Here is a 16558-nt window from a genome sequence, read left to right as displayed (position 1 = left end):
GGTTTGTGTGAGAAGCCGCAAACACTTCGGTATTATTGTGGCTGCATCAGGGCAAAGGGAACACATTGTTCTGTCTTCTGAGTGTAAACATGATTCTAGTGTTTGTAAAAAGCAAGGAGCAGAGAGTCCACCAGGGGGAGCCAGGCACTGAGAGCTGCACAGGGACATCTAGGAAATAAGGCTTCCGCCTATATTATATCTCCAATGTCTGGGGGTAAGGAAGGCTTCCTACTATATCACCAATGTCTGGGGGTAAGGAAGGCTTCCTCCTATATCATGGAGGTAAGGAAGGCTTCTTCTTATATCACCAATGTCTGGAGGTAAGGAAGGCTTCTTCTTATATCACCAATGTCTGGAGGTAAGGAAGGCTTCATTTCACCATCCATCTCTTGCGAAGCCACAGTCGGGATCTTTACTCTGATGCCTGCGTCCCCTATAGCATGCTATGGTTCTACCTTCCTCCATGATAATGTTGTTTCCCCTATAGATAAAGGAGCTGGCGGGTGGAACCACAGAGAGCGGCAGGGGCCACAGGTATTGGACACCTCGAGATGTGTAATACATGTGAGGAAATTAGGGATTCCGGGCAGCAGAACTGAAGATTGCAATTCTCATTGCAGGGTATAATGATAAGCTTAATATGGAATAAAATATATTTAGGTCATGTAATACTATATGTGTATATATATATATATGTATAAGTAACAAAAAAAACAACCTGGAAATCCTTACTGGTGCAAAGCTTTTATTCAGCTCATTTTTCTATATCACACATAGCCCCAATCATTTCTGTAACATATATTGTGGCTCTAAATTAATACATATTATTATTATTATTCTTATTATTCCAGTATATGCCATATAAATTACATAGTAATAGGTAAGTTGTATTCCAGCCATAGGCCTATGACCCAGCCATAGAATTGTATGCGGCTGTGACGTGCTTGTATTTTAGGAAGAGAAGCGCGGCAAAAAAAAAAAAATAGTTTCATGAAATACTTTTGATTGATACTATCGCTATTTATTGTACAGCCCTGCGTAATATGTTGGTGCTATATAAATCTTTATTATTATTTTCTGTTTAAAATGTCAGGACGGCGGCAGGGATGACAAGGTACAGGGTTCCCTATTTAATGTACAGCGCAGCGTAATATGTTGGCACTATTTAAATACCGTTTAATAATACTAATAGAGGAAGGGTTTGTTATGTGGATGATTTTGTGGCAGTGGAGACCATGCTTTCCGAACACAAAAGCCTAAAACCAAGCCACAATCCGCAAAGCCTTATCATAGAAATGAGGGTAGTTTAAAGAATATTATTAAACAGGATTTATATAGCGCCAACATATTACACAGCGCTGTACATTAAATAGGGCTTACAGATACAGACCGTGACACAGGAGGAGAGGGCTCTGCCCCGAAGAGCTTACAATCTAGGAAGTAATCTGTCTTTAACAGTTAAAAATGTCATACATTAAAAGGGATCCCCAGCAAACTTTTCATATTCCAGGCACCCAAGATCATCAGTTTATCCTGGCGCTTGCTTGCGGTTGGTTAAAGTGGCCACCTGGTGCTACGGGGGTCCTGTGGATAACCCGCCATGAAAAGCTACATCATGCATCTAATGAAGAGCTTTGCTAAGCTAAAAAGGCATCCAAAGCACTTCCAAAACAAAGCTGGCTGCTGTCCTCATTTTCCAAAGAGAAGGCACAGCCGCAAGTTTTCCTTTGGAAGTGCTAAAGATTTTTAGGTTAGCGAAGCATTTCATTAGATGCATCATGTAGCTTTTCATGGCAGGTTATTTGCAGGACCCCCATAGCACCAGGTGGCCACTTTAACCAAACCACAAGCAAGCGCCAGGGTAAACTGATGATCTTAGACGCCTGGACATGTAAACCCTGGGGGGCAGCTGCTTTAGGGATCATTTTAAAATTTGTCATGCATGGCAAGTGAAATTTTATCAAAATTTAATTCAGTTTTGCACAGGGCTGTGTAATATGTCGGCGCTTCATAAACAAAAGAAAATGTATCAGATTTTATTATTGCTTTTGTATTATATAGCAACATTGTCTCATTGTAAATATTTATATGCCAAATGCAATCCATACCCAAGGAAGGTGAACATATTTCCTGCCAGGCTACGTGGGGTTAAAACATAATCAGCATTCTGACAGCACTTATTTTGGCAATGTATGTCAGTGTGCTGCGGTGAGACTGTTTATTAGTTGTGTGTTTGGAGCTGGGGGCAGGAATTACGAAGGCAGTCTCTTTGCATAGGAGGGTGACACCATATGATGTCACCAAGCACAGCTATAAAATGACTTGGAGCTCTGAAATAGCAGTCAGTCTGTTCCTTGTTGCATCAGCAATACAAATCTAACGACCGCCCCAACCTCATCCATTCAGGCGCCGCGTCCAAAACGCACAGCTGCTGGATATAATACATTAGTAGCTTGGGGAAGGTTCAGCCCAGTTTATTATTTCCCTGCAGAAATGAGTACAGGAATGTGTAACTACCCAATGGAGGTGGCCGTGTACGAGCTGCACAATTTTTCTATCTCCTTTTTCTCCTCTTTGCTGGGGACTGACGTCGTCTCTGTTAAACTGGATAACAGGTAAATTTTGTGACCGGTTTACCTCCATATATATATTGCTATACATGTCTAGGAATTACATTTATTGTGCTGCTGCGGTGTCTTGCACCTCTATGCTGCAATATATACATTTTATATTATCTGTTTTTATTGTTATCAGAGCATGCCAGTATTTTATTACCCAGTCTTATAAATTTCCTATATTCCTAATGCTTATTTATATCTTAATGTTAATACAATGACTGTTTTATCTGCAAGATGTATTTTTCTTTGTTATCAATTGATGTTGCATTATAAACCCAGCATTAAAATTCCTTGCAATGACTCTTTTTATGCATTGCAATGTTTTGCTGACATTTTGCCGACATGCCTGAGCTTTGTTCCATCGCCTAGGAAATCATGGCTGGTCGGTTAGAGCAGGATTTTCCTGGTTTGGACTGGAACAGCAAAACACTTCCTCCTCCTTTGCATTGTCTGAGCTGTCAGGTTGAAACCCCCAGGGGAAATATGCTGCATTTTCTTGCCATAAGGATGCATTGGAAGTCGTGTTATATAATGGAGATTTGATATTTAGGCATATTTCATGTTCGTTATAGTAAAATCTATTTATTTTTTTGTTTACAGTGCTTCAGGAGCAAGTGTGGTTGCAATTGATAACAAGATCGAGCAAGCCATGGTGAGTTTTATCTCCAGGATATTTTATGTTTTTTATGTCTTTTTGTAGTTCAGGGTCTTTTTAAAAATGCAATTTGCATACAAAAGCCCCCTGGAAGAGGTTAACAATTCGGCACATTTTGCATAATTGTCCTGCAGAGCTTCACACGCAGTGGGTTTTATCTTGGGAGCCCTTTTATCCTGTGCTGCAGAATTTGCATATTATCAGTGCATAGCGGTCAGCCTATAATTATTTGCAATGAGTGTCTCTCCTTGTTTTCCCATAAGGCTGCATCCTGTAGCCAGCTTGTTGCTGAGCAGATTTCACCACCCAGCTCCTGAAATCCCATTGGATCGCACGGCACTGCAATATGAACTGTGGGCTGTGTCCATCTCACATTTGGGAATCCCATTCCTTGGGAAGGAAGCGGCGTGCACCTATTTACACCTAGAACAATATTTTATTATACTTTATTTATCTACATATCCATGCATGTCATTTAGGAAGATTTCATCATTTCAATATAGTAACCAATAATAAATTGCAAAATTTAATACATTTAAATACAATTTACCTAATTAGCATCATTTTCACCTGTTTTATATTAAAGCAGATCATGCAAAATGCAGCAATGGAGCCCTTTATCTTGGCTCGTTCCCCTTTTAAATTATCCCATAAGTCCCATTATTACTTTTCCTTTAAGATTTGGGATTCCTTGCTTTTTCAGTATCAGGTGACACCATCTTTGTCTAAGGTCTAGGCCAGAAGCCTATGCTGGATAGGTGAATGTGGTACCTTTTTTATCGGACAACAAGATTCACCCCACATTGCCCCCCCCCCCCCCCAGGGGAAGGCTCACACGCATACTCGCTCCATGTCTCTATCTCACAAGCCTAGCCTTAGCTAAATATGGATGCAAATACACAGAGGGCATCCTCCAGCCTAGTTACGGAGTACCATGGTGCAAAATGCGTCAGACCTTTCTTCTGTTGCATTGTGCGTGCTTAAAATAAAGTCTCCAGGTGCTCAAATGCAGCTCATGGGCTCCGTCTGGGTATCCAAACCCAAGCGCGTGGGACTTTTATTGTATTTTCCATATTGGTATATAAAGATGGCTGATGTGTACCAGGTTGTAATTGCATTGATTCTAACCTCCACTTTAATTTGCTTTCCTAGGATTTGGTAAAGAATCATCTCATGTATGCAGTAAGAGAAGAGGTAGAGTTTCTAAAAGAGCAAATTAAGGAGCTGGTGGAGAAAAATTCTCAGCTGGAAAGAGAAAACTGTCTACTGAAGAACCTGGCCAGCCCGGAGCAAATGAAGAAATTCCAATCCCGGCTACCTTCCGAGGAAATGTCAGGCAATGCAAACCTAGAATACCTAAAGTCATCCCAACCACGCTCAGCAGGATCTGCAGTCTAAGTGGCTCTGTCTATGGAGTGGGCAGAGCCACTGAACTTGTTACCTATTTGTCTCCTTCGATATGAGAGAGAAAAAAGTTGTTTTTTTTTTCCTCCTCCCTCTTTAAAGTGTCACCTTGGCCTGGAGGGTCGTTGACTAGCCTAAGCTGGCACCCCTGAGTTGTACCAGAGCTAGAGCAAAGCTTCCTCACAAAGTCTTTTCTCCGAGAGTGAGTGAAGCCACTCATGGACTACTCTGGGAAAGAGTGCCGATGGGAGCGCGCTCGCCCGCTGCGGAAGCTGTCTTGCTCGGAGGCGGGCCTTTTTATTTTTTAGCGCAATGCCAAGAGCAGCTGCCGACGATGACCATGGACAGCTATAGACAGGGTCGGCTAACCATGGGAATACAAAGCTAGCCTGGAGGTCACGTCTCTGTTTTGCTTGACTTGTAAACCACGTGGAAAACTGAGAACGGAAACCTTTGGGGGACAACAGACCGGTGAAGAATCATTGTTGCGTTTGATTCGAGAAGAGCTTGGTATCACTTTGTGAAGCAATCTTGTCGTTAGTCGGTTACACGCCTGCTAAGTGCTAGCGGGGAGGTTCTTTTTCTGTTTTTTTTTTTGGGTGCCTCCACAAATGAAATGAAAGCGCTGTAGGTTTATGCAGTTCAGCGTTTTTGGTTTAGCAGTTGCCATAAAGTCTCACTGATGGCTTGGAATATGCTACATGTATGACAGACAGTGTTGCTCTATGTGTTTCTCAGTCCATTTCATCTATATATGTCCAGAACAGAATCTGTTTCCTTAATTTTTTTTGCCTTCATGTGTTTGCCATGTCAGACATGGGCTGATAAAGAGCCCGCTGAAAAATTAATATAAAAAAAAAATTATTCACACATGACACTTTAAAATCCGGGGAAACGAAGACTGCAGACCGGCAATATTAATGACTTTATAATGACGATGATACCCTGACATGGCACAATGGAATCACTTATCTTCCACTGGTCAATGTTACTGTCACTGATCTTACTGTGTAAATAATTTGATGCAATAAAACTTTTTATATTTCTAAACAAGCATGTTTCGTTCTTGTTTGATTCAAGGAATCTGAGGGGGAAATACTGATTCATATTATACTTCAGGGGGTCCAAATCCAGTCCTCCGGGTGGGAGAATGGACAGACAAGGATTTTTATATTAAGGACATTTTTTTCTGAACCGCCTTGCTATTGTGCGTGGGTTTTTGCCCTCAAGGAGTGTACAGCCCTGATCTATAATATTACTTGATTAATATATTGAAGTGATCTCCCCAGCCCCTTTTAGCCAGGCGCACCAGCGGGCTTTTTTCAGTAACCACTCGGCTGTTATTGGGTGGTTATTGAAAAGTTGCATCACATTACAGGGGCTGCCAACCGCCCAGCTAAAAAATAAAATTCTGTGGAGAATACTGTATTGCCAATCATGTGAAAGAGACATTCTGCTGTACAGGAACTCCATCCATCCCTAGCAGTGCGGTGAACAGAAAGCTTTTTACATGAGAGCAGCGGTCTCTCTCCAGCGGTTGCTCAGGCCCCTCCCCCTTTTTGTCATTACTGGAGGGGGCTGGTTCAATCGCTGGAGAGAGACCACTGCCTAGCAATACACAAAGGGCAGACACTGAAATAAATTCTCCGGTTTAATTAAAATTAGCGTTTACCTAAATTATAAACAACTGAGCTTTTTTAGAAAAAATTCCCTTCATAGAAACAGAAAGTGAAAGGAGATTTCTCGTAAGTCTGGAAATCCCCTCATTGAGTAAAGATTCACCCTTTTTTTTCTTGTTCCTGATTTTGTATCGCTTGTGGGCTTATTGCCTCCAATGGCCCTGATTTATTAAAATTATTATTAAAGGCTGCAGAGGATACACTTTCATCAGTGAATGGAATGGATCTGATCCAGGATTAAAAACAAAAAAGCAAACAAATGGCAAATGACTTAAGAAATCTATTCCAGATTTGCAGGATCACCCAGCTTCACTGATGAAAATGTATCCACTCCAGCCTTCAGGTGAGCTTTAATGAATCCGGCCCAATGTGTTACTACTCGGACATGTGTTGGTGCCCTGCCATTCATTCTTAATGGAACCTAAATGCACCTTCGGTTGCTGCAGCGCAACGCTTTAAATAAAAAATGTGACAAAAACTAAATAAAAACTGACTGGAGTTCTACTTTAAAATGCACAATCACTAAAACCCCCATATAGGATTTAAATGCCATTTCCAATGCTTTTATATAAATCCTGATAATCCTGCCAGGAAGATTCCTGTTCAAGCCCTTCCTATCAAGGAGTGACAACGCGCTGTCCCTGTCTTCCACATGTGCACTTGGGTTGTTACGGCACCCCGGTGCAGACTCAGAGGAAAACCTGGTTCGGCATTCTTTATCCAATCCAGGGATTTATTATGTAGCTGATGAAGTGCGTAAAAGGCGAACAAAAAAGCCCCATTTCTTTCATCCGAGCTTTAGCAGCCTAAGACCTGATATACTGCAGCCCCATCCTGGCAGCATGGCCGATTCGAGGGCAGATTTGCTGCTGGTGCCAACAGCGGTCCATGCTCATATATATTGTGCCGTAGGAGACGTGACAACACAGGAGCACAATTAGGAGATGGTCCAGCACGTTGTCACCCAGTATTGCCTGAATAGGATACTGAATCTGATTTTTTTTGTAATGAAATCTTTGTTTCCGCCTTGCACATTAAAGTGCTGCGACCCAGTGAACTACAATGGCCTCATTCATCTGGTTGGTGAGCAGTCTTGCAGTTTGTAACGGCGGTGACACGGCTGGTTAGAATATGACCACAAAAGCATCAGCAGAGGAGAAAAATAGTGAAACCCCACCCGGGCAGAAGCGAGATTGTGTCTTGTAGTATGTTTGTTTTCCTGTAGTCATGGCAGCTGCGGGTGACACCCAGAATCAAGGCCAGAAAAGGAATACATGCGCTGGTGCAGAGCTGCGACCTTTGTGCTGTGCGAGGCGGACACAAAGTTTCCTGCGATATGGAGGCAGAAAGTGAAATGTCACACTGGGTGCTAAACCAAAAAAGCCAAAATAGAGCAAAAATTTCAAAGGTTGCAGCTTACCCAATAGATGCATTAAAGGTTTTTATTTTCTTTTGCTCTTACTGAATATCATCTGCCGGTGTCATGGATTCCTGTACCCAGAGATCCATGGAGGTGCAGCATCATCATCCTAGGAGGGTGGTTTTGGGACTAAGGAACCCTTATTTGTATATCATAGGGGGGTTTATATAGGAAAAGTCTCCGCCAACAAAATTAGGCTGACTGCCTAAATGTGAATGAGTTGCCATTTTTAATGCATCTTACTAGCACGCTGCACCTCAATATGCAGCAACCCTGCCTGGTGCACATGTAGAGCGCTCAATCTTTGCCTGTTTATGGCCCGTTACAGATCCTGGGAGTAAGAATATGATCCCATAGGTGAGTTGTAGACAGGTGTATTATTGCAGTGGGTAGTGATGCATTGGGTTGTCATTCATTCCTAATGGCACCCCAAATGCACCTTATCAACACAGCGCAGTGCATTCCACAGCAACACTGACTGCTGTACACTCTTGGCCTGTTTGTGGTATTTTATAAAAGCCTTCGGTAGGCACTCATTCTCATTACTGAGTTTCAGAAACAAAAAACATCTTACAGCAACTTCAACACAACACTGGCTGCTCCATGCGTATAGGACCCAATATTGTCCTGCTCATAACCTATTACAGAAACCAGTGCATTAACTCAAAGCATGGCAATGCAGGTGACATGCGTTGCATTACTATGGATTTATCATGGTACCCCAAATGTGACATACCAGCTCTGCACCCTAACACAAAGCAACACTCACTGCTGCACATGTGTAGTGTACAATTCCAACTGATCAGTAGGGTTTACTACTAGTAGTGAGCTACATCAATGCACATGCGTTGGTGCGTTCAGGTTGTTATTCATTCTTAATAACTCCCCCCCCCCCTCATCAAATACACCTTATGTAGCACATTGCTACACTGAATGTTGTGCATGTAAAGTGCATGGTCCCAGCCTATTATAGATTCTGCTAGTAAGGACATTCTCCCACTAGTATGTTGCAGAAACAAACATGGCATGCATTGGTGCACTGGGTTACCATTCATTATTGGCACCCTACCCAGCTCATAGTAGTGCAGGGAGTGGCAACACTGAAACCACATATATGAAGGTCACAATCCCAGCCTGTTCATGGCCTATACAGACACCAGAAGTGGAGGCTCCTTGCCACTGGAGAGTTGCGTCAATGTATATGACCATGCTATCCACTTATAATGACCCCCAGTGTCCCCTTACCAGAACACTGCAGCACAGCATGTACCAACATTCCAAAAATAGCTTGCTTACATTTTTTTGAATGCAGCACCCCAATAGACAGAACAATCACATCTTTAAGTTGTGATACCCCAACAGTTATAAATTGCGTTACAATGCATTGCTGTGTGAATGCACGGTTATCATCAAGCAATATAATAGGAATTAGCGCCCAGTTTGAGGTGCGACCATCTGCTGCTCTAAATAGACAATGCTATAAATGAGTCCACTGGACCAGCGGGCGCCAACCATTCAGAACCTCACGGACCAATAAATTCATATTTTTAAATCTCGCAGACCATTAATATGAAATAAAAAGATAAATCCATTTGTGTAATAATGATCTTCCTAATGGTGCTGACAAGGACTGTGGCGGCTCTGATTCATTGATCGGATAAGTGAAGTATTACTATTGTTACTATTATCATTAGTTGTATTATCTTTGGGATTACTAGAAATATAAAATATTAGTTTGCTTTTCTCACTCATTATGGGTTTATTTCATTCTAAGACCAAACAAGAAATGATAATTATCAAAGTCAGACTATTTGATGCCATTATATATAACAGATATAGAAATTACACAGCTAAGGTCACACTTACCTAAATCTGAGAAATAAACAAATAAAACAATGGAATGAATCGGTATTGGCGGAGCGGGGTGACTGTTGTAATGGTGGAAACAATACTGAAGCGTACGGCTCGGTAACGGTTCCGTCATACAACCTGAGACTACACCGACGTCACGCTGCGCCTGCCTTGTTTTCCCGTCTCTAGTACAGTTTGTGAATTTAGTGCAATATGAAGGTGAAAATTGTCATTCACAATATAAGAATTTTTTAGAATAAATAATGTCCAATCTTTTCTGTGGACCACCGACTGGCGGCTGCTGTACTGGACTATATATTATATAAATAATTTAGTTTTTTCTTTTTTGACATTTCCATTTATTAAGCGCTGTTTGTGTCATAACACACAATGATGGTGATGGAATCTACAGGTCTTATTGCACGCTGTATATTTGTTATGAAAGCCCCCGGGCTGTGGGAAGTAGTCGGTGAATCAGCATCTTACTGTTTATTTCCATGCGTAGGGAACAGACTTAAGACATGAGTTTTGATTTGTTGGGTTGAAGTTTCCATGGTTTCAGGATGCAACAACTTTCCACTAATCTCTTCATCACCCATTGTAGTGACAACAGTCATAGCGCTGTAAAGACAATGGCCTTGTTTATGGTCCCAACTCCACTGAATTGCCCGGAGCTCCTCTGCCTGGTCAGGGTGCAATTAGCATAGTCCATGGAATTGGGGATGGGAGCATAAAAACAGCTCCCTGGTAACTGTATATCCCAGGGCAAAAAAAGGACAACAGTGTGGAGACAACTAAATCATTAAAAGGGGTGGAGTAGCTCGATTCAGTGTATTTAGGAAATAATGGTCATAGTGGTCTACTCACTATCCATTCACTTTAAGGTCATTGCAGATGGTATGGAGGCACTCTGGGGCTGAACAAAAAAATATGTGGTAAAATTGGACTTGTGTACTGCTTCCAAACTTCTAACTGGTTGCTCTCCAATCCCATTGTGTACCCCAATGCTCCCCTAAGTCATTATCCTCCATGTCTGGAATGGGGGTCTGGCTCCCACCATCAGCCCCAAGCATTCGGATAGAGGTGAAGGTCACAATCCAGGAATGCTCTGCTGCAAAAAACTCTTTTGACGTGGCCAAAGAACCCCGGGCACATCTCACTCACCAAGAGCTAAATCACTATGGTGGCAAGTCAACTGACCGATTTACACAATTTTAGTAAAAAGCATGAAGAGCCTATTGGGTATAGAGTTGTGATGTCCATGGTAATGGTTGGAGAGTGCTGATATCTAGTTGAGTGCTGCTGTCTGACTAGTTTGTTTAACATGTTGCAGCTCTGCTAAATACCATTTCCTAGATAGTCTTTGAATTTGTAGTTTGGAGGTCTAAAAATGGTGGAGTTTCTTGGTGTGAGGTTGATACTGTAGAGTGGAGGTGGAGTGGTTAGGCAGTCCCCAAAAAGGGGTCTTCAAGGTCTGCATCGCTCTCTTTGGAACTAAGGAGCCAGTCTATTCCCAAACCTCCTATTAACTCCCACGCGTCCAACCCTTAAGCCCACATATTAGGTTGGCCTATTGTTTTCAGATCTCTTTGACTTCTAAACTTATTTTTCACAACACCTTTCAGACTTTCTGGACATGAAGAGGTTTACACTTCTCCAAGTGATGCTGCTTAGTGTCTGTTACATGGACCAGTCTGCTTTTGATTGATTTGGTCACTTGTTCCTGAAAGCAAGAGGGCCTATATATCGCTGGGGCCATAGCTGTGATTGGACCAAACCTGCTAGAAGAGGTGTTAGCAGGCTTCATTTCCATGTTAGGTCACCACAATGTCAAACCAACTGATGTCACCCAACGAACTGCAGGATCCCCAGTGTAAGCTGCAGAAGAATCCATGCTTCGGAAGATGGCTGTGTAGGCCAGTACTGTGAGGTTTGTACAGTAGAGCAGAGCTTATAATGACTTTGGTTGGACAGTTCTCCATGAAAAAGTGGTCTTCAAGGCCTACACAACCATCTTCTAAAGTATATCTTTGGAACTGATGAGGGTTTTCTTTTAGCCCATAGAAATCCAACACTACTGAAATTTTCATAGAGGCCAAACTCTAAAAACTCAGAGACAAGTTGGCCTAATGTCTTCAGACCTTTTGGACCCCTAAAGCTTTGATGTGGTTCTTTTGTTCTCTTAGTCTTCCTGGACGGGGAGAGTCCACACACTCCTCTATGTTACTGAGTATCTGCCACTTGGACCTGCCTGTTTTTGTTGGATTTGGTCCCATGTTCCAGAGAGCCAGAGGGCCTACATATCTCCAGAGCTATATCTGTGGCTGGACCAAACCGGGTAGAAGAGGTGTTAGCAGGCTTCAGGTTCACTTTAGATCACCTCTAAGCCAAAGCCACAAACTGATGTCACCCAATAAACTAGAGGTTCTCTAGTGCAGAGGTCCCCAAGCCCAAGTCTACTAGTGGGCCGCGGCCATCTGACAGCCGGTGCACCCCCCAGTGGGGTCAGGGAAAGGACCCTGCTTGGAGAGAAGCACTGGCCAGAGTGGAGGACCATGTTTCCCGTATTGATCGCAGGCTCAGGGCAGTGGCTAGGTTGTGTCTCTGGACACAACTTGCCCACTCTCCCATAGCGGGCTCAGACCTGAGATGGGAGAATGAGTGGGTTCTGGCATCATGACCTCACTATAGGGTAAGTTTCTTCCCCTTTGAGTGACACGCGGCTCCCCGCGCATGCGCGGTCTATAGTTCGTGCATTTACTGGTCCCTGACGGCCAAAAGGTTGGGGACCACTGGTCTAGAGTAAGCTGTAGAAGAATCAAAGTTTTGGAAGATGGTTGTGAAGGCCTGTACTTCGAGATTTATACAATAGGGCAGAGCTTGTAATGAATTTGGTTGGACAGTTCTCCATCAGCAAACAGTCTTCATGGCCTACACAACCATCTTCTAAAGCATGTCTTTGGAACTGAGGAGAACCTGAGCCCATACATATCCAATACTATGACAATTTTTGTGGAGGCCAAACTCTAAAACCTCCAAAACAAGTTGGCCTAATGTCTTCAGGCTTCCAAGCCTATTATAGATTCTGCTAGTAAGGACATTCTCCCAATAGTATGTTGCAGAAACAAACATGGCGCGCATTGGTAAGGGCATGCCATGTCTTCCTGGATACGGAGGGAGCTCACACTCCTCTAAGCTATTTTGCTAAGTATGTGCTACTTGGATCAGCCTGCTTTTGGTGGATTTGGCCCCATGTTCCTGACAGCCAGAGGGCTTACATGAGTAAGTTGTAGAAGAATCAAGTATTGGAGGATGGTTGTATAGGCCTTTACTGTGAGGTTTGTACAATAGAGCAGAGATTGTAATGAATCTGGTTGGACCAAGCTGCTTGGTCCCATGTTCCTGACAGCATAACGGCTTGTATATCTCAGAACCATAGCTACAATTGGACTGAACCTGGTAGAAGATATGTTAGCAGGCTTTAGGTCCACTTTGGGCCACCAAACCCACCAATTAGTGACCCTCAATAAATTCGAGGTTCCCCTAAGCTGAACTAGAACCTTCCATGCCATGTCCAAGCATGCAAAGAAAACCTTCACACCCATAATGGGGTCTTCAGTACATAAAGAGCAACCTAAAATCTCCTTTTACCGATTATAAACCAATCGGCTTACATGGTACACAAGACTAACGTATCATGTTCTGGTTTGATCTGGCAAGCTTGTCTACAGAGACATCATGTGTGCACAGCCTTCCGGAACAAAATGTCCCCATCAGTGTTGTGGTTTGCGGTTACATCTTGAATTCCTTTAATTTTGCAGGAAATAATGTTAACGAGACCTCAAAGTGTTTGGTACTGTATTATGCCGAAACCATGCGAGTCACCCGTTTGGAGCACATTGGTGTTTTTTGTTTGCATTGCTATAGTGATGGGACTAATGCTATATACGATATATCGGCCGCGTGGCAATCAAACAGGAAAAATGATTGGAGCTGTTGTTATTCTGAAACAATTTTTACCGAACTGAGATCAGTTGAAGCGTGTGGCTGCTTTCCAAAGAAACTCCAAAACTTTGCAGATCTTTTGTTTTGATGTACTCAGAATGTATTTGTCAAATTGTATCAGAAAGTAGAATGGGGTCCTCAGCAATGTAACCGATATTATTAGTTGGATTGCATGTGTACAAGTTGCCTCACTTGCATTGTCTGGTGCCAATCCCCTATAAGTGCTTCTTCCATTGTGAAGCTGGTGAAAAGTGTTGATACTTCTGTTTTATTGCAGGAAAATTGGGGATATATTTGCCCCTCCGGACATACTTATATGCAGTACATGTACAGCAGAACTTAGACTGAGGGAGAAAGAAGCAGCATGAGCAGCAAATCATTGGTGTTGCAGAACTCATATGCTATATACGGCCATATAAGGAGAGAGCAGAGCTACAGAGAGATGACCTCATCAGTCTTCTGCTTCTCCTTTACTATCCAGTGATAGGCTGGGGGAGGGACAAGACCTGCATAGAAAGGTCAAGTCTCCTTCTGTGCCAGACCCCCGCCCCTTGTGCTTGGAATAATCAGATATTTACAAGTAGTTCAGTGTCACTTGAAAATCTTTACTTTCTAAGTTGAGGAAAGGCTGCATTGGTTGAATGAAAATAAACCCAATGACCTTTAGTTTTATCAGTGGATAAGTGCCGTCTGTGGAATGTCAGCCATGCTATGACCTTGTATCTGTACAGAATGTTTCCTTTTATCAGTAACAAAAGATTGAACCTGCTGGTGTTTGTTTTACCATACCAAGCTGATTGTATGCTGCCTGAAATCTTCATTGTTTACTTTGTTAAAGTGTAACTTATCACCCCCCTCACAAAAAAAAAAAAAAATCACGGGTATGAAAATGAAGGAATTGGTGTATTAAAGGGGGAATACTTTGATAGGGTTTACATGCATGCAGAAGGAAGGAGTGCTATACAAAGAACGCTGTACTTGGGAGGGTGAGGAGGGGACTCCCCGCTGCGTCCTCCTCAGTAGTATAAAAAAGAGGTCCCTAGTGGCCAGACATGATTTGCCTTTCTGACATCCACAATGGACCTCTATCATATTGGGAGGGATTCAAGGGGGTGTCAAGCTTGTACTGACATGAGATCTTAATCATGATTTTGGGCAATGGAAATCTATGATCCATACATAGCTTCTGGTACCTATGGGGTGAGTACTAGGGCAACCAAAACAGGTCTGTGATAGTTGAACCCCCCTCCAAACCCCAGAAGATAATTATATCCCATAATACTCACACATCACCTAATCTTTCTAATTCCACTAACCAATGGATTTTGACAAAACTGCAAAATTTGTGGAAATCTCCCAATTTTACCAAAATTTCTTCAAAACATAAACTAGATTTTTCTGATCCCTACTGATAGCAGATGGTTGTGTGCCGGTCCCGGTATAGCAGAGCTGACAATGCTCTGAATTTTATTACATTAGGCCTAAATAAAAATGCCAATGATTTCTTACTGACATGAGGATATCCTGCTCAGACCAGGCAGCTATCACACTTCTACATCCCCAGCAGGAGTTGTCTGTCACTAAATGATAACAGCAACAAACATGCCACCAATGCGAGCGAGCTGCAAGAGTGCTACAGTAAGACCGGATCGAGTCACCCCATTAACACATATCTGGGCAGAAAAAAAAGACACCTGCAGTACATGCACCTGAATACCTGTAGATCTACCGAATATTCAATGGCCTCCTAACTACTTGTTTAGGCTGTCCCTGCAGCACTGGAATCCCAAGTCGCATTTCCAGTGCTACCTGCTGAACCAAAGAACTCTACGTACCCCCATAACTTTCTGCCCCCCGCCAATGCATACAATGATTATTATTCCAGCAATTATTATCCAGCATTATTCTCTGGACCGTGATATTGGCAGGCTTCAGGCTGTGGCTGCTATATATACACTAATATTGAGCTAAATATATTTATTCTTTATCCTTTATACCATTCCCTGATCTCATACAACTCTACTTGCATTGCATTTTTATGTTGGCTGACATCAGTAAATCCTCCCTGCACGCTGAAACAGCCATTTGTACTCATTGGAAGCCAGGGTGACAACGCAGGAGAACATTTTGAAAACTAGAACAAAGCATTGCCACCCTTTACCAGGAAAAGGACCTACATGGCTGCATCACCAGGGATTATTATTAAAAAATGCAGATAAACATGAATGATTTTCCCATGGTATATCTTCTATGGAATGATAACAGTTGGGTTTACATGTTCTTTAAATTGTAAACTGAAGGGAGAGATTATGAAATAGTAAATGGAATTGTAAGACTTGGCCTGGAAACTTTCAAACCTTTACCTGCAGTCTTTCACTTTCCATGAAATACACCGGGGGTAAAGTTTACTTACAGCCATAAACATTTCCTTCATATCAGCATATAACTTACCTTCTGCCTTTTGTGTACATATTATCTGCTGTGCAACCTTCATTTCAGCTGATAATAAACTATCAATCACAAAAACCATAAAAGTAGAATTGTACGGGCAAACCATCAAAACCCAAGTAAGACATAACACCCCAAAGGTGTTCAGTAGGTTGAGGTCAGGGCTCTGTGCAGGACACTCGAGTTCCTCCACACCAAACTGGTGCCCCCATGTCTTTATGGAGGGGGCTTTGTACCCCGGGGTAATGTCATGGGGGAATAGAAAAGGGTCTTCACCAAACTGTGACCACAAGGCTGGAAGTGCACAATTGTCTGCAATGTCTTTGTATGATGGGGGATTACCAGGACCCCTCACAGGGACCCCATCATTTGGAGGGTGGTCCTTGTACTTCAGGCCATTTAGTTGGTCAGGTTGTCCGTCTCTATACTTTTCTAATAAATGTTCAGAGATGTGTTGGAGGCACCCAAAGGAGTTCCT

At 42.6% G+C, this 16558-nt stretch overlaps 1 protein-coding gene across 1 annotated transcript in view; it reads left to right on the top strand.

Annotated features, from left to right (window-relative positions):
• LOC140343702 (TSC22 domain family protein 2-like) overlaps positions 1 to 5730 on the top strand; it is a 37984-nt gene extending 32254 nt beyond the window's left edge. The window contains exons 2-3 of the mRNA XM_072430559.1: positions 3219 to 3270; positions 4426 to 5730. Of these exons, the coding sequence (XP_072286660.1) occupies positions 3219 to 3270; positions 4426 to 4671 (298 nt within the window). The 3' untranslated portion in view covers positions 4672 to 5730. The remainder of the gene's footprint in view (positions 1 to 3218; positions 3271 to 4425) is intronic.
• The last annotated feature ends 10828 nt before the right edge of the window (positions 5731 to 16558 follow it).

The sequence above is a fragment of the Pyxicephalus adspersus genome, chromosome Z (assembly GCF_032062135.1).
Source record: "Pyxicephalus adspersus chromosome Z, UCB_Pads_2.0, whole genome shotgun sequence".
Classification (NCBI taxonomy): domain Eukaryota; kingdom Metazoa; phylum Chordata; class Amphibia; order Anura; family Pyxicephalidae; genus Pyxicephalus; species Pyxicephalus adspersus.
This window is presented reverse-complemented; position numbering and strand designations above follow the sequence as displayed.